Source organism: Eutrema salsugineum, unplaced genomic scaffold (genome assembly GCF_000478725.1).
Source record: "Eutrema salsugineum unplaced genomic scaffold, Eutsalg1_0 scaffold_10, whole genome shotgun sequence".
In the NCBI taxonomy this organism is placed as follows: Eukaryota; Viridiplantae; Streptophyta; class Magnoliopsida; order Brassicales; family Brassicaceae; genus Eutrema; species Eutrema salsugineum.
Genome location: NW_006256908.1, coordinates 9,575,842 through 9,594,637, shown reverse-complemented (window position 1 = coordinate 9,594,637; position 18,796 = coordinate 9,575,842). Strand labels below are relative to the sequence as shown.

Here is an 18,796-nt window from a genome sequence, read left to right as displayed (position 1 = left end):
CTAATTAGTTCCTTAATTAAATCTTTGTACAATAATATAGTTATAAAAATTCTATTTGCAGGCACCTTTATTTAAGAAAGTTGTATTGATACACACGAGCATGCAAATAGTTTCAATACGTTATTTTACGTATTTGAATTTATTTGCTTGCTCGTGTTTAAAATGTACGTTTTATCTCTACATTTAAACCTATCGATAAATTGATTAGAACAGCAAGAGACGTTTAATTTAATATAAGTATACCTAAATATGCAAAGAGGCTGGGACTAACGCTAGGATGAGCTTATCTGAAATATTATGTGAGCTCCATATTCTAGACTAGTCGGGAAGAAGTTCGAGTTTTTTTGTGCTAAAAGAAAGTGTGACTTATTGTACAAGCAAACATATTGAATCTATTGCATGTTTGTGATCTAGATGTACGTTTAACTTTTAGGTCTATTATCTATCGAAATATTGATTAGGATATCGAGATAGCGATGTTTAATGTAATCAATGCCTCAAAAGTCCAATTATGGTTAATTAATCCATTTCTGATTATATCATCACAATAAGCAGGTAACGACAGATGTTTGGAAAACATGTAAGAAGCTTTGGTTGTTGAATCACCTATTGATGTGCGTGAACTATTTTGCATTTCATTATCCGGTAAATACATTTTGGTAAACGATAACTTGGAACTAAAGCAAAATCGTGACCTAAGACTTTTCATATTCCTTCCACAAATCGTGACCTATGAAAAGCAAACGTCACTATAGCAAGTAAAATAAATGACTTTTCTAAGTCACCAAAATAATACCAGTTCATTTCTCCCACAGTCTGCATTAAGTAACATTCTAATGCTAAGCTAGGATCCTGACTCGCCGATTCGGGTATTCGATTCCATTTCGGAATGTAATGAATCAATATAATGCCTACCCTGTGGTGGTTAAACAATGGGAAGAAAAGAATAATGCAGAGAAAGAACTGAGCCTTGTAAAATATTTAAATTATATTTTTATTAATATTTTATATATCCAACTTAATTATGTTGGATCAGAGTTTTATTAATTCATATTACACTGTTATCCAACTTAATTATGTTGAATACGCTTCACTTTCTTCATATTCCTTCCACAAATCAGACAACTCCCAGCAGCCTCTGATATCCTGCACATACATTAGACCATCACAATGTTTTTTTTTTTAGACCATCACAATGTTAGTTATCTTTAGATCAATTCCCAATTCGATAAGACTATTTTGCAGTTAGTAGATTTTGATATGTCTAGTTGTAGATTATCAACTAAGCTAGAGAGACATATTAGTTGGACAAAACACTTACTCTGTTCCGCATTGGTAACATGCGACGCAATGCCCACACGGCAAGAAAAAGGAGTCTCTTGGGGAGTCAAAACAGATGGCACAGAGACGTCTAGTACCATTACCCTCATTACCAAAAAAATCTTCCAAATCATCAAAAAAATCATCTGCTGCGTAGGAACCATCAGACGAACCCATGCTTGAAACATCATCATCTTTGTTTGCAAGTAGACGTATTCTCGCTGATTCATTTTCGGTTGGATCTCTCTCTTCACCAAGACACGGTGATAACCTTCTACATGTTTGTATAGCTGCCAGCGCGAAACAAGCCACCAAACCTGCATATGCAAAAATACTACATGTAATTGTTTCCAAGAAAAGAAACTTTCCATTGCTCATCTAATTATGAAGTTGCTTTGAAATGATTGAAAAGTTTACCGGTGATGACAACATATGAAGTCCATCTAGGTTGGTATGAAAACCTGATATTCCATTCTTCATCTTCATCTTCAACAGATGTTACCTTAGCTCAGAGGCAGTGAGAGATTTTCATTCAGCTGAGAGTAATAGTATATAAATTTTGTTGGTTTGTTTCCTTTCAGAATACATACCTGTCTCTGTGCTGGTGAGGTTAAGACAATAGAATTTCCAAAAAGAGACAATGTGCACTCGCCGTTGCTGAAGGTACACTTGTAGTTTGATTGTTTAGTGTCATACAAGACAGCCCTCACATCAATATCTAGTTCCACCTGAACAAATATCATCTCAAAAAAAAAGAGTGGACATTGCAAAAACACAACAGAAACCAAACCTTAATTATACAAAGCCAATACTTGATCCGTTATTATTACCTCTACGTCCTTCATGTTGGAGTTAGCCACAGCAACATAATAACTTGAAGACTTACTTATCTTCACTTCAATCATACCACTTCCTGTAGAGGACTTTTATTAACTCCTAATAACCAATGTAAACAATGCATTTAATTTGGAATTCCCATTTGACTAACCTCGAACCAGATTCCAAGATAGAGCGGTGTCCTGATATGCAGGTTCCTCCAACAACGAGTGAGAGGCCTTACCTATGAATTGAGAGATTTGAAATTAATCAGTTGCATCATCCCTAAAATTCAACACTTTCAAACAAATGAACTCACATTAAGACTTCTATCACCTTTAATTTCCTTTAGTAGTATACTATATAGGGATGTAAAAAAGAGCTTATGGTATTTCTATGTGTTCATGATATTTATAACTCTTAAGCCCTACAAACACAATATCAAACCCGGCATAGAAAGACATCACAAAAGAATATAACTAACCTTCATTGACCACAAGCCGAACTGAACGGCCTTCCGGTTTAACACTATATGAAATATTTAACGAAGCTCCTTTGTTCAGATAGAATGGCCATACCTGAGAGAAGTGAAATCAGTTCAATAAATTGTCTAACATTAAACAGGAAAAATCTGATTTTTTTTTTTTCAATGGGAATCAGTTCAATAAATTTGTCTGATAACACAATAAAGGTTTCAAAAGGCCACAATATACTATATTTTAAACAAAACAGTCCTGATGAGAATCTTAAACCTACCTTGAAAGAATTATGTGGGACAGATGCCAAGCGGGATTCTGACCAATTCACAACATCAAGGGGAGGAGATCTATAAAACCCAAATAACTCAAGTCCAGATTTTGAATCACCTAAATCTTCCACCTAACCAAAAAAAATAATATATATATATATATATAAACCATTTCTCAAAAATTAGCACAGTTTCTGATTAAGAACATAATTAAGGAATATGTACAAAAGAAGAGAAAGGCAAAGGAACCAGTCAGCAACCTTTACGGTTTGGACAAAAATGGGGTTTGGTTCAATAAGAATGGAAGAATTTGGTCCAATCCATACATTCTCTGGTCCGTAAACACGCTCAGTCATAACCATCCACACTGAGTCATCGAGAATTAGTCAAGAACGAATCATATCGTAAAAACAAAACAAAAAGGAAAAGACTTTCAAAAGCAGACCAAATCAAAATCGTTAATTTTTGAAGTTAAAATGTTCTCGGAAACAAACCACAGTTCCAGAGCATAATAGCCAGAAAGAAGCAGGACACGCTCGCTTCAACATCAGCTGTTGAAGGGTTCACGTACGTTGGATAACCGTACCGATTGACATACACAGAATGCCGATGGTTAAACCAGCGATCAGATTCATGGTTAACATCTTCTTCTGTATCAGACGATGAAGAATTCGTTGAGACCACCGCAGGTGCAGAGAGAAGAGGAGCTGAATCCGTATCGGCCATTCTAGAGAGAGATAGATAGAGAAGCAACAAAATGGAAGCGAAATGAGTCGAGTCAAGGAGGGGCAATGTAATTGACAAAACACTAAAAATATAAAACGAGAAGAACCTTAGGAAGTGAACCCATGAAGAAAGGGGCAAGATAATTAATGTGACGGTTACTGTTTTGAAAAGTGGTTTACCGGCGAGTCTCTGTCTTTTCTCTCCGTCGTAGAAAGGTAGAATGTAGATACGACAGTAGTCAATGGCTAAATTATAAGGTTTGACTTCTTTGAGGGTATTTCTATAATTTTCTTAACATAATTTTGATTTTATGTGATTTGTTAGTTATGTTATTTCTTCTTTCTTTTCAAGAATATGTCGTTTAATAAATTTTTAAAAGTTTTTTTCACGAAAATACCTAAATTATCCTTTGGTTAAATTTGATGATTTTTAAGTTTAACTTATTTACAATTAAACCAATTGTTTATTAAATAAATATGTTGCCAAAAGAAAAAGAGAAATTATATGTTTGACCAGCGAATTATCATTCATATAACTACAATTAGTTTCCTAAATCTTTGTACAAACAAAATTTTATAGAAATAGTAGTAGATGTAATTTACTAATTTGCATGCATTTTTATTTAAGAAAGTTGTATTGATACACGTTAGTCCTTGCCTCTTTGCATGTTTCGATTCAAAACGGTTAAAATTTGCTTCGAAACTGTTTCACATGCAAAAAAAAGTCATGGAGATAAACATATTAGATAAACTAGTATTACCAAATGCAAATAGACAAATTTCAACGTGAGGGCTAGTTTATCTGAAATATGATGCGCGCGAGCTTCAGATCCTAAACAGGTCGGGAGGAACCATAAGTTGTGAATTGTTCTAAGAGGATATATAACATTTTGTGATATTTAATTCTATTGCATGCTTGCGATCTAAAACTATCGAAGTATTGATCAATCCTCACTTGCTCAATTTTTTTTAATAAAATTCGGTGTAGGGTCTCAGTCTCACCATTTAAAGAAAACTATAATTGTATGATCAACCGAATACTATCCTGACGCATAAAAAAAGCCAGCCATCTAACTCAAAGAAAACCTAAATCTAGCCCTTAAACGAGGATTATATACTACTAGCTCTCACTATGAACATGCTAAGTTAAGATAAGCAGAACGAAAATGCTAAGTAATAAGGTCTAACGCTAGTCGCTAGGTTAGTGTGAATGTAATAGGATCTAGTCGGGAGGAGGCGTGAGAGGTAACTTATTGAATCTATTGCATGCTCGCCATTTAGATCTAGATCTGTATTTAACCTTTTCAGCTAATCTTTTTCTTCCTATTTCTAGAATCTACATAATTAATATATTAGTCTAATTATGATTCAATCATCACAACAAATAGGTAACGAAAAATTATTCAAAATTCTGAAACAACTTCCTTCTCATACCAAAGTCCACGACTTCACTTGTTTTCGTAATAACGATTGCCTTAATGTAGAAGCTTTCTCGTATTTTATTTTTGTTATCGATCTCTTTGTAAAATTCGACACATAAAGTACTATAACACGCACATTTGTGAACTTGCAATTATTGCATAATAGTGGCAACCATCATCGTTAAAACAGAGTTTCTAGACTCGAATGCTATCCGAAGCACACTAGTGATGATAAAATTGTTATAATCCGAAGACCAAACGAGCCTAATGAATACAAAACAAGAGCTTCTCATAAAACTTTAAATTAGCAATAAGAATATCCAGATGCAAAACAAAGGGTAGAACTGGTACACCATCAAGAATGTCAAATGCAATAGAATGTTCTCTAAATACTCAGTCGTTTTACAATCGAGCCGTACCAGGTGGTGGCTCCAACTGCTTGTTCCTGGTTAACTCTACGTCACTAAGACTCATGGAGTTTGGTATACCATAATCAAATGGAAACTCAATCGGCAATGACTTCCAGTGAAGACTCGGTTTCCAATCTGCTTCCCTCACTACCTTCAATATCTCCTTCACGACAATCTCACTTGCCTTAGCTGTGAAATGGATCCCATCTCTATGAAGTAAAACAACCCATTTAGGAGTTAGTTTGATAGAGAATCATTTTGGAATTTAATGTATCATATGAGTTCAGTAGCTCACGTGAAGCAGGTGTTTAACCAATCATCTTGCTGCTGTAATGCAGTCCAAATATCAATACCTTTCACATCGATCTCATGGCAAAGATTTAACACCGCTTCTACATACGGACGGGACAGCTCGTTGCTCCGGCCTCTCATTACATCTCTAGGACATGATCAGTTACATAGTGAGATTGATCAAACTTCTAATAAATGATAACCAAGAGGAACATATAGAACCGGTTCTCTTAGATAATGTACCCAAAAAACACTTCTATTTGTCTCTCATTCATTGGTGGCGGACTGAGAAAAATGACACGGGTCTTGTTCGAAAGGCTCTGGTAAGAAGGTGGGAATTAAGAAGATGCTATGAGGTTAGCAATACTGAAGAAAGAAAAAGAAGAAAGTCGCAAACTTTCATAAGGAGGGCATTACCATAAGATGCTCCCCAATTTTCCTCATGTTATCGGTGAATTCAGATAGAGGAACATGAGCTCCGTGGCCTGATGGATGAGGATCCATTGAATCGTTCCCACCGAAATAGACTATCACCAAAGAAGGTTGTATTATAGCATTCTGGTATAAAAACAAGAAAAAAGCAAAAACAGAGGTCAAGAAAAGGTACTTTCTTTTGCAAAAGTGTGGGAAATCTCACACTCAGGAATCATAGATAAGAGTGCTAGTTTCACTATAGTGTTCAAAACAGAGTATACCTTTGGGAACACTTGGTCAAGAACTTTCAAGGCAAATCTGGAATTCCAACCAGCATATCCACGAAGGATTATGTCAGCCTGTGAACAATTAATCAAAACCACACAAAAAGAAAAAGAATTTATGTGTTACAGTTATAAAAAGGCACCAATTTTATCCTCAATGATGAGGTCGTTGACGACACTGACAGTAGAAAATGAGTGAAAGTTCTAAACTTTGCGAAGCAGGAAATGGCAATTGCATTACAGTATACAGATTAGTGGGTTTTACTGTATATTATTCATTAACAATCAGTCAAGATCAGAGAAACGGATCAGCATTCCTCGCGGCAGATTACAGAGCAAATCTCACGAAAATGGAGAAAAAATCGGAATCACAAACCGTGCGAGAGTAGATGTCAGCGAGTGTGGCTCCCCAACCACCTTCGCCGAAGCTATATTGAACAATTGAAGAACCGAAAAGCACGATTTGAGGTCTTCCCGGTCCAACCATGACTTTCTTCCGATGTATCTTCTCTCGCCGGGAGAGTACTTTTGCTTCGTCTCACTTCGATGCACAGATTGAATTAAAGAATAAAAGAAGGCGATTGATTAATTAATCAGCGCATGCAAAAAGGGGTTTATGCTTCTGTCATAGTTTTAGATCCCCACTACTGAACCAAAATTCCTTAATATTCCCTAAAAAACAAAGAATCAATTCCTTTGTGGTCTCAAACTGGTCTGGTCTAATCCTAGTCAACTGATTTTTTTATTGTAGAAAGTAGAAACATATATAAATATTAAAAAAAAATTGGAATCACGCCGGTTTTCAGGTCTTACCAGGTTTTATTGTGAGTCTGGCATTGATTGGTTTAGCCGCAATCGTCGGCTTGTTACATTTGAATTAAAAAAATACTAGGTTTGTTTTTTGTCGCTAAAAATAAATGTTTTTGTACGAAGTATTAAAAAATGAAAAATAAAGAACCGAAAAAAAGAGTAAAATTTTATCTGGTCTTAAGCTAGGTAACACAGAAGCTTTGGCGAGGTCCGTGAATTATAATCAGAACCAGAAGCTTTGAGAAATTGGAAGCTCGTTTTCATAAAGTTTTTTTTTAAACTCCCTTCAAAATGTTTTTGTTTTGAAAACTTACACTCCCGTTTTGAAATAGTTTTGAAACGCATGAAAAACAAACACACTAAAAACGCAATTCCAAAAGGTTGAATTTGAAAACGCAAATGGATTTTATGTTACTACTTACGAAAAAAGACCCTTATTATTTTCCATTTGACCAGAAAAAGTATAAAAACTAAACCATTTAACAAGAAAAAAAAGTATAAAAACAAACTAACTACAAAACTTAAGAGTAATATTTGGCCTGTTTCAGCTACTCTACTATAAATATAGAAGTTTCTCAGCCACAACTCAAATACTATATTCTTTTCTCCCTTAATTTTTATAACATCCGAGAATAATAATATTTTCATGGTAATAAGATTGTTAAGACTTAAGACCATGTAGAATGATGTAGTACTAGTTTGCATTTTGCAATATCACCGTGTAAAGTCAGCAATGGTCGTATTTGATTGTTAAGCCGCAATTTAATTGTCATTTATGATTAGAATTCTTTTTGCCAATATTTATACTACTATTCCTTCTAAGAAGATAGGGTCATGATGTTAAGTAATAATTGAAGTCTCCTGTTCCGTACACATTAAGGGACCCACTCGTCAAATAGTCCATTACTCTATAGATGCCCTAACATTGTAATTGAAAGAACAAAACAAATGTAGGAGGCGCTTTGATTCCGTTTCATTTAAAAAACTTACAATACAGACAAAGAAACCTCATAATTTTGTTATACTACAAGAAAGGATCGATAACAACATCTTCCACATGCATGTGAGAAGTGCATAGACGTATCCTCACGAAGGCAGCTTCCGGGTAGTTTCCTATAACGTCAATTCATTTGTTTTGTTTTGGCCTGTTTCATCATTGTGACCCCAACGCCTTTCGTCCATTGTTTGCCCATACGTATATGTCGATGAACTCAAACAATAAATCGGTGTAACTTCCGAAATCAACAAAGATTTGTGGGGCATTTCCTGAAATAAATATGTTGTGGTGCGTTCGAACAAGACAAATGCGTCTTTCAGCTGTGTTTGTGTCTTTATATACCCACTTGGGTTCATAGCATTCTCTACTCTTCGGCAGTATACGCTTGGGGTGCTTAAGTATGTGTTTAGGGATCATTACTTTCAATAAATTAAATAATGATATTCTGACCGCTTTAGATTGTCAGACTCAATCGCTGTCATGGACGTGGACTACATAGGTACATGCAGTACTTATGAAATTAGTTTTATAACGGTTCTCTGAGACTAGTGGCACTTTAATTTTAGATTCTATAGGCCATTGAATTCGGAAAAAAAAAGAAATGTTGTAGGAAAATGTACAATTCGTAGGGATATATATGGATATGAAATCATTTTAGAATAATTTATTCAAGAGTATCTACGCTTCTACTAGTTTAACTTCATCACCCCTCGTTTTCTTGATAAGATCTTTCCAAAATCTTCTGATTCTCTTCAATTTCCCTTCTTATAGGGCTATGGGTTGGATGGTTGGTGTGGTAGTAAAGTCATCAACGTGTGTTAGATTTCATGGATTATTGGATTATACAGAATCCTATTTCCTCTTAGACTGAGGTTTTCAATTGATTTGTCCACCTCTAGTTCTGAGGTCTGATTTTAATAAGAGTTTTTAAAAATGAATATGAGAGATAACTTCAGCTAAAAGTTAACCCTTAATAAATAGAAGACAAAAGGCAAGAGCCACTTCCCACCTTTTATCAAAGCTACGTACCTCCTCGTGATGCAAAAAAGGCACAGGCAAAATCAGCAGCCTCGTTTTCGTACTACACGACACAATTTAGGCCCTTAGGATTTCTGTAAAGAACACTCTCAAAGCACGTGTCACACCGATGCTTATCTTTATTCCATTCTTATGCGAATTTCATTTCGAACAGTACCTTTAAAAAAAAACATGGTAGTAACTAGTAAAACATAAACTCGAACGAAACTTTTAAAAGTAAGAGTGATTTGAAAAATTATTTGTCAATGCGTTTAGGACTTTCTATTTTAAGCTATATTATTTTTCACTTATGTATAACTTTTTTTTTGGTGGGGCCGTCGGCCCATTTATCCGACTATAGGAACTTTGGAGTCTAACTCATATGCTCGAGTAAATGCAGAGGTGGCACAACTACTTCCTCTAGACTGTTCTTGGCACATTTTGGTGCAGAAGTTAAGAAGTATCGTAAACAACAAAAGTATACGTATTATTCTACAGATGATGGGACATGTGATTTGGGCGGATGTAAAAAATACAAGATTTTAAGAAGAAATTAAGGAAAAAAATCGCGGTTTCATTACATATACTAAAATTTGTTAGTGTTATTAATGAAAAGAACGAATTCATAAAGATAGTCTCATTTATGTGTTCTTATTTTAAGGGATTTTTTTGTAATCTTCACTCATTAAAAAACTATATTAGGTTGACAAAAATGCTTATGTTAGTTTTGAGAATCGTAGTAATGATTATTTTCTTAGTCATTTGATCATATGTTTTTAGAATACTTCCTTTTCAAAACGCCAATCAACGTGAAAATGAAATTTTAATTTAGAACTAATTGCTTACCTAATAAATAAAAGATATAAGACCAACACGTTTTTTTTTCTCTTAATATTCTACTACTAAAGTTAAATATTATTGTTACCAAAGTTAGATTTTTGACATATTGCTGTAAGTCCTAATGTGCTAATTTCCAAAAAAAATCCAGATTTGATAGCCATGTGTTATTACAACTTTCAATGGCACGTATCTATATCTACCATTTCTGATTTTGTTGCCAAAATTACAAAAAAGCATAAAATCCCAAGAATTAAACAAATAAATAAACCAAGGGAAATTTCGTGGAAGTTGCCTTGTGTGGACCCAAAATACAAAAATAATCAGTATTTAAACATCTGTGACGCCACTCTATACAAACGCAACAGAGGAGGAATCAACAAAGCAAAATATTATAACTTCAAATCGAAGAGACCCCAAAAAAAAAAACATAAGTGAAGAAATGGCCGGGATAGTTCCGGAACAGTGGTCAGCGGCTGAGAACGGAAACGCAAGCATGACCACAAAAGGATCGAGCAGAGAGCTGAGACATGGAAGAACAGCTCACAACATGTCTTCTTCTTCTTTGAGGAAGAAATCAGACCTCCGAGTGATCCAGAAGGTTCCATACAAAGGTCTCAAAGAATTTCTTGCCAACCTTCAAGAAGTCATTCTCGGCACCAAACTTGCCATCCTTTTTCCCGCCATACCTGTCGCCATTATCGGAACCTATTGTGGTTTCAGTCAGGTATTTTTGATTTCTTGGAGCTTTTCTCCTCAATTATAACATTCAAAATATTGCTAAACAGACAAAAACATTCATCAACAAATTTTGTTTCAAGAAAACTCAATTTCAAGAATGTAAGGAATTAATGGGGCAATCATGATTTACCGGGACTAGATTATTATCTTATGAAAAAACTATTAATTGTGAAGATATATTGGCACTATTAGCGCATCTAATTAAATTATTATTACTCACCACTAAATCAGGGATAGGTATTTAATTGATTAGATATGCAATCATTAAGGTTTTTAAATTAATTATTCGGTACAGTCGTGGATATTTGGACTGAGCTTGCTAGGACTCACACCTTTAGCTGAGCGAGTCAGCTTTCTGACAGAGTAAGTGTATTCTTACTTATCCTCATCCACATCCAAATGTTATTCTATCTACTTACATTATATGATTTGAATATTTTACCGTTACGACCTTTTATTTTCGATCAAGACAAGATTTAGCCAACTGTCGACGAATGAATCGTATCTATCCCATCAGTAGATAAAATGTCACGTTAAATCAATAGTTGTTGTCTCTTTCAAAAAATCCGTCCAACCACTCGGCCCACTGAAGTTTCTCGTTTCTCCATGATTTGAATCAATAAATTTAATTTGTCACGTTTGCAATTTTGCTTTTTGAAAGGGTTACAGAACATATCATATTAGTTTGGTCCGAATCCACCATGTTCTTTCGTTAACTACTTTGCTTTTTGAAATAAATGGACCAAAGTTCTTTTGGGATTAGTCATTGCATGATTGGGTATCAGGCTATCAGCGAACCACACGCAATTATTTCCCACTCATATGTCAACGTGAAAGCATAGTACAAACCTTTATCTTCTTTATAATAATATTCAACTACATTAGGATGATCTAGAATCATATGATAATTTGATAATGTTTCTTAGTCGTTTATCATTTTTCTTTTGTGGTTATATTTACATGATCGTGCATCCCGTGCAGGCAACTAGCGTTTTACACCGGTCCTACATGTAAGTAGCTACTTCTTTACCAACTATTCTTTCTTGTTTTTAATTATTTATCTCCAGCTTACTTTGTTTTTTTGTCAGTAGAAACTCATTCATTTTATGTTTGTTTTGAAACGCATGCAGTGGGTGGTCTATTGAACGCAACGTGTGGAAACGCTACTGAATTGATAATCGCGATTCTGGCATTGACCAATAACAAAGTCGCAGTGGTGAAATACTCGTTGCTAGGTTCCATTCTATCGAACCTTCTATTGGTTCTCGGGACTTCACTCTTTTGCGGCGGAATCGCTAATCTCCGACGAGAGCAGCGGTTCGACCGGGTATAGCCTCCCTCCCTTTGTACAACAATATTTCGTTTGAATTTAATATAACTGAACCAAGAATGGGATAAGTTTGGTACGGTTAGTCTTAACCGGGATTAGTATTTAAGTTGTAGCTTGCTTAGCAATCAAGCGCACGTAGTCAGGTTAATTAATTGGTAAATCTTTTAGGTATTTATGAACCAAAATAATTAATTTTGGTCATTGTTGCAGAAACAAGCCGATGTGAACTTCTTCTTACTCTTAATGGGTTTGTTGTGTCACTTGCTGCCACTGTTGTTTGGATACGTGGCCAACGGAGAGACTTCGGCTGATCTAATTGCCGACATGACACTTAATCTGTCACGAGCCAGCAGTATTGTTATGTTGATAGGTTACATCGCATATCTTGTTTTCCAACTCTGGACTCACCGCCAATTGTTCGACGCACAAGATCAGGTAATAAAGCATATACGTACAAGATCAGAGAAGAAGTCACTTTTTTATTTTATTTTGTGTGATATATCTAACGATGTTTAATACGAAATGTGGTACAGGAAGACGAGTATGATGACGATGTTGCTGAGGAAGAAACCGCTGTGATTGGATTTTGGAGCGGATTTGCGTGGTTGGTTGGTATGACACTCGTCATTGCATTGCTATCAGAGTATGTTGTGGCCACTATTGAGGTAACTTTTGTTATGATCGATTATTAAGTTTTTTATTGGTATCCAACTTTTATTCTTTATATTACTTTTGAAAATATGAAAATTCCTAAAATATATCCTTAAGAGTTACTTTTTTTTATTTTAATTCTTAATGATCATATGTATGTATACACGAATAACCTTAATTTTGGCGATATTTTTCTTAGGAAGCATCGGAATCATGGGGACTATCAGTGAGTTTTATAAGTATCATATTGCTTCCCATTGTTGGAAATGCGGCTGAACACGCTGGAGCCATCATTTTCGCTTTTAAGAACAAGCTCGTGAGTTTTCATTTCATAGCATCCTATATTTCTTTACCAAAAAATAAAAAGAAGGAAAAACTCGTGGATAATGACACAATGCATGGACTCATGTCAAACTGCAAATAACTTTTGTAGGACATATCTCTGGGAGTTGCATTAGGCTCTGCAACACAGATTGGCTTATTCGTCGTCCCCTTGACCATTATTGTGGCGTGGATTCTAGGAATTAAGATGGATCTCAATTTCAATGTCCTTGAAACCGGTTCTCTTGCCCTTTCCATTATCATCACAGCCTTCACGTTACAGGTTAAAACATTTTTCAACACCTTTACAAATAATCATGATCAATACATTATAAAAATCAATGGATGATTGAAAAAAAATTCAAGTTTCAATGATTAAATATTGTGTTGTGTTTTTGTGGTTCTTTAGGATGGGACTTCTCACTACATGAAAGGACTGGTTCTCTTGCTTTGCTATATCATCATTGCCATTTGTTTCTTCGTCGACAAACTTCCTCAGAGTGAGTTAAAATCCATTATTCTATATCATAAAACACGTTAGCAATTAGATTGACAATAATAATTACATAACACAAAATTATGATATTATGTGTATTTCAGAACAACCAAATGCTATTCACTTGGGACATCAACTGATGAACAATGCAGTCAATGCAATCGGCCAAGGAGTTTTCTCATCTTAAATTTGGACAAGTACCAATATGTTGAAGCAAAATTTCCAAACCGACACAAGGGACAAGGGAAAAAAAAATGCTCAATTTCTTGATTCATTTTTCAAATATTAAAACAAGAAAACTTGTCAGAGAGATTTCTGAGATTCAATGAGTATTGGGGGTCTTGATGAAGATAAGTTTTGAGAAGTTTTTTAATGCCCATGTGTGGGTTTTCGATGGACTATCTATGAATGCTTTATCTCCCATGTTCTATCTCATTTTTCATTTTCAGTTTTTTCTTTTCTATGATTTAATCATTTCTCTGAGAAGTTAATATGAAATTATAAGTAAAATGGATTATAACTCATAAATTTTTTTATTTCTTATGGTCAAAGTTTAGACATGCCAAAGTATTCACTGAGAATTTGTTGATTTGAGCTTGATTTGATATGTCCAAAATTGACAACAGAAGGAATAAGATCACTCTTAACCGGTCAAAATCAGACCTTCGTGGCCTTTTATGGGTTAAAAGCCCAAATTAAGTAGCTATTGGGCCGCTTTTGATGTATATCTGCAAATAAAAAAAAGACCCCCGAGTGCTGAGGAGTTTGAATCACACGATATACGAGGCTGCCTCATTGGTCTGTCCATTCAAATATCAATCGTCCGATCAGTCATCGCCGTTACGAATCCAACGGTTGAGATCATACCTTCAGTCAAATGGGGCCTACGTCAATTACATCTATACCCCCACCTCCTACGCTCCAGCTCCTGGAAAAAAAAGGAGAGTGAGAGTACCTGACAAACAGAACAGTGGCAGTTTCGTGAATATACAACGAAATCAATCTGTGTAAATCTCTTCGTTCTTCTTCTCCAACACTGATTTCGCCTTTATCTTACTTCTTCTTCTTCTTCCTATGCATTTTTTTGGCTTCCATTGATAACCTTATGTTTCGTTGTTTTTGTTTTTGGTGCTACGATCGTCAACAATGATCAGCTAAAAGTGATTCGTACCCAGTTTAAGGAAGAGGTTTCGAGAATGGAGAATGTTGTGGCTCGAGATGGAGATGAAGAACTCTCTCTATTCCTGGAGTTGCGAAGGCGCGAGAAGGTTCAAGGCGTTTCTTCTCTTCCAGAACCTGGTGAGTTACCTGATTGATCTCTCTTTCTCCAAATTTTCACTTCGATTTCTCCGAATCGGAGCTCCCGGAACCTAAATCTAAGAAGCTAGCTACGAAATTATGCTGAAGCTCTGCTTGTTTGATACGATTATACATTCGAACTAGTTCGCGTTTCCATATCTAATATCTTCGTGCTTTTGGATTCAGTTTTTGAGTGCTATAGAGTTGTTTTCTCAGCTCTTGTAGCTGATTCTGTATCCTTACTAAGTTATCTTTTCATGGTAGTCGGAGCTAAGTCTGATAGATTTCTAGTATAGATCGTTTAGCCAGTTTCGTTATCAATTTAGCAAATGATGTATCATGTTGCTTAATTTTTGACAGGACCAAACAGTATTGACAAGAGTACCACAAAGAGTTTAGTGTCAACAACAACGAGATGTGTTCAGCTGCGTAGGAGCGCGGTTGAGAAGTTCTTGGACTCCGAGAACAACAAATCAGATTATGAGTGGTATTTCTTTCACTGCTATTTCCTGTAGATTTTGAGATGTTTGTGTGTTATCTGTCGCTTTAGTGTTCGAACGTGGTTCTCCGGATTCGTAGAAGGAAAACTGTTAGTGAGATTCTGAAATATTGCCTTGCTTCTAAGAATTCATGTCTGCATGACATAACTCTGAGTTTCCAGGTCTCATCTTGTTCTATTTGTTGCTGTTAGATAGAATGTAGATGCCTCAATCGATTAGAGTACTTCGTTTTGTCGTTGAACTTCCAATCTAGAGATTATCTTTCCTCAGGTTGCTTGCGGCTCCAGATACACTAGTTGAGAAAGAAGCGCAGGAGAACTCCATGGTTAAACTCAAGCAGCCTAAAGCTAGGTCCACTGCTCTAAAACCACGGGTGAGAACCGGTTATAAAAACTTCCAATGATACTTTCCTGGAACCCCATTCCTAGATTTTGGTTTGTCTTGAAATAAGATCCATAACTGTCCTGTTCTTCAGGGCTTTTGCCAGTCTATGCAACATCACTTAGTTCTAATTAGTATGTCCACTTCATAGTGGAATAGTGGTCCATGTTCACTTCATTCCCCATGTTTTGATATATATGATGCTCGTGGTGATTCATGTTAAGCTTTTGTTTTGAAGGTCGAAAACATCCCACAAGAACCTGTGACATGGAGCGTCAAGGCTTCCAAGCAATTCCCAAGACGAAATTCTTCAAGTGCTATTAGCAAAATAGCCAAAACCATTGCAGAACCAAAACCAAACAGTAAGCCGTCAAGACAAGCCACACCAACTTCACGAACCACATTGTCTTCCACAAAACAAACCAACTCTGCTCGGAATTCAAATCTAGATAGTAGAACCTCTTCAATCAAATCCAATCCACGAGCACCTGCCTCTACCCGTTCTTCCTCGGTGGGAAAGTCAGTTCCTAGTGCTAAGCCTACATCGTTAACAATCCGTGAAATACCGGCTAGACCTGTCTCAACCTCAAGAGCCAGAGCCTACAGTTCTGGTGACAGATCAATGGGACGGTCCAAGATTAGCAATGATGTGAATCCTGTTTTGCTGGGGACTCAAATGGTGGAAAGAGTTGTGAACATGAGGAAACTGCCACCTCCAAAACATGACGGTAACATGAGCTCAGGAGGCTTCGGGAGAAATCTCTCTAGGTCGTCTCTCGACATGGCTTTGAGACACATGGTACAGATTAAAATCTAGTTTCTTTAGTTGTAACTTGCAACCTTTTCTCAGTTTTCTTCTTACCTTTTCAAGAAAAAATGTATGTGTTTGTTATGCAGAACATAAGGCGTCGCATTTCGAGGAATCTGCGGGTAACAACAAGTGCTCCAACAAATGCTATGGACAAGAACGAGCCATTGCCATCCTCTTGATACCATAATTAAGGAGCGTTGGCTCTTTATGGGCGACTCGGTTTCATAAGAGCCAAACGGTTATACCACTATTACTTGAATGAGATGGATACTTTTCGGCTTAAGCTCTTTGTTCCCTAAGCCTCGTGTTCCTCACATAGCCTCTCAAGAGCAAACCCAGCAGATTTTTACTGGATGGCCCGGCCAATTCCTTTTTCATACTGAATCCTAAGGCAATGGGATATTAAATAGAATGTTGTTTTTGCTTCTACGTATTCCGGATACTGAACATAATAATTAGACTATTGATTAAATCTTTGTTCGAGGAAAATTAAGGACAAACCGAAATGGTGGGACAAACCACCTAAAATCAGTAAATAGATTATTGAAATAAACCAAAAGATAAACCGGATAACATTTCTCATCACACAGATTATTGAAATAAACCAAAATATAACCTGATAACATTTCCCATCCCACGGTTCCTAAAGCAGGTCCAATGAAACTTGTGAAATAAAGTTCTTACACAAGTTTAACTTTTGCATTACGATTTTTATTCTTTCTTTCTTTTATTTTGAAGAAAAAAAAGATTTCAACAGTACTTCACTTTCACTTTTAAAATAGAAAATGAATAATATTTGTTAATAATAAATTTGATTCTTCTTACATAAACAAATTGCATGGTTGCACGTGACGCCTATAATTTTTTTTTATACATTATTTCTTTGGAATAAATTAAGTTTTGTATTGAGCTTACGGTTTAATACGATCTAAGGATATAGTATCAGACCTCAAATTTTTCAAATTCAAGAGATCCAACACGAAAATCCACTTGTTCCCAAGTTCTTCGTATCTGACAATATAAACCATGCTATCAAAGATAAGGAAATCAAGAATTGAATGATCAGGAAGAAAAAATACTACTTTCTCTATATCCAAAATCTAAACTCAGTGATCTAAAAGGATCAGAATATAAAAAAATGTAGTCCGCACAGGTATCCAGAGAAAAAGCAAACCAACTTCGGCAGCCCGGTCATAATATCAAGAGATTCGGGCTATGTATGAAAAATATATTAAGCAGAAAATATTATTTAAAATTTTCTCCATTCGACAATTGAAATATGACTTGGATTGATTCAATTGTCTATGTTCTTTATAGACCCACAAAATTGACATCTAAGTTTATACATTACAAGTGACAATGATCATTCACTGAAAGTAGAGATTCAGTAAAGATCATACAGTATATGAATTGCTGAATCTAACCCGTACATTGAATTTTAAGATGTATGATATTGATAATATAAAACTTTAATATATATATATATATTTAATATAATATTAAGATGTATGATATTGATAATACAATTTTAATATGTATGATATTGATAATATAAAACTTTAATATATATATATATATTTAATATAATATTCAAAAGATAAACAATTTACAATAATATATTAATTCTCGTAAAATAGTTATTAAGTCCGCCATTATACTCAGCATTCCAGTTAATGAAATCCTAGGGTAACTTTGCTGTCACACTCTTATGGAAACTACTATTATTTGCCTAAAATATAGATGCTACATCATATTTTCAACTTATTTTATAAAGAAATTGTTTCATAGAAAGTTAGAACCTTGTATTGGTGCAATCGGGGAAACTATGGCGGAAAAGAGATAAATGTGATATAAGAGCGTGTGTTGTCCATACAACATAAAATTGTTTTTTATTATAAAAAAAAATTGTAAATTGACTTTAGCTGTGACGATCAAACCTGAAAAAAGTGAAAAGTTTCTAAGATGTATGTTGATGGAGATTGTGTTTGAGTTCAAACAGAAGAAATATATACGTCATTCGTAACTCGTCACTGTAATCTGTATTTTCATAAGAAAATTAGCACGTATCATGCATAAAGATCAAACTAGTCAGAATGATTAAAGAGTTGGCAACAAAAAAAATCAACTATATCGTTAAAGAGTTTGGCAAAAAGAAATAATCAATTAGAATCATTTA

At 35.2% G+C, this 18,796-nt stretch overlaps 3 protein-coding genes and 1 pseudogene across 3 annotated transcripts; 2 read left to right on the top strand and 2 right to left on the bottom strand.

The window, feature by feature from the left end:
- Positions 1–1,070: 1,070 nt before the first annotated feature.
- Positions 1,071–3,610, bottom strand: LOC18027199 (annotated as a pseudogene).
- A 1,688-nt stretch (positions 3,611–5,298) lies between these two features.
- LOC18027198 (GDSL esterase/lipase At2g38180) lies at positions 5,299–7,101 on the bottom strand. Its single transcript, XM_024148038.1, has 6 exons — positions 6,806–7,101; positions 6,427–6,504; positions 6,149–6,289; positions 5,975–6,051; positions 5,736–5,879; positions 5,299–5,649 (listed from the first exon to the last, which is right to left on the bottom strand). Exons 1-6 carry the CDS (start codon positions 6,914–6,916, stop codon positions 5,433–5,435), a joined length of 768 nt encoding a protein of 255 aa, XP_024003806.1. The 5' UTR covers positions 6,917–7,101; the 3' UTR covers positions 5,299–5,432.
- Positions 7,102–10,458: 3,357 nt separating this feature from the next.
- On the top strand, positions 10,459–14,095 carry LOC18027197 (vacuolar cation/proton exchanger 1). Its single transcript, XM_006410958.2, has 10 exons — positions 10,459–10,817; positions 11,127–11,194; positions 11,813–11,841; positions 11,962–12,158; positions 12,372–12,596; positions 12,695–12,826; positions 13,012–13,128; positions 13,246–13,416; positions 13,543–13,633; positions 13,734–14,095. Exons 1-10 carry the CDS (start codon positions 10,533–10,535, stop codon positions 13,814–13,816), a joined length of 1,398 nt encoding a protein of 465 aa, XP_006411021.1. The 5' UTR covers positions 10,459–10,532; the 3' UTR covers positions 13,817–14,095.
- Positions 14,096–14,619: 524 nt separating this feature from the next.
- On the top strand, positions 14,620–17,096 carry LOC18027196. Its single transcript, XM_024148091.1, has 6 exons — positions 14,620–14,634; positions 14,784–14,928; positions 15,289–15,415; positions 15,699–15,801; positions 16,048–16,608; positions 16,707–17,096. The coding sequence occupies exons 2-6, from the start codon at positions 14,826–14,828 to the stop codon at positions 16,797–16,799; spliced, it is 987 nt and encodes a 328-aa protein (XP_024003859.1). The 5' UTR covers positions 14,620–14,634; positions 14,784–14,825; the 3' UTR covers positions 16,800–17,096.
- The last annotated feature ends 1,700 nt before the right edge of the window (positions 17,097–18,796 follow it).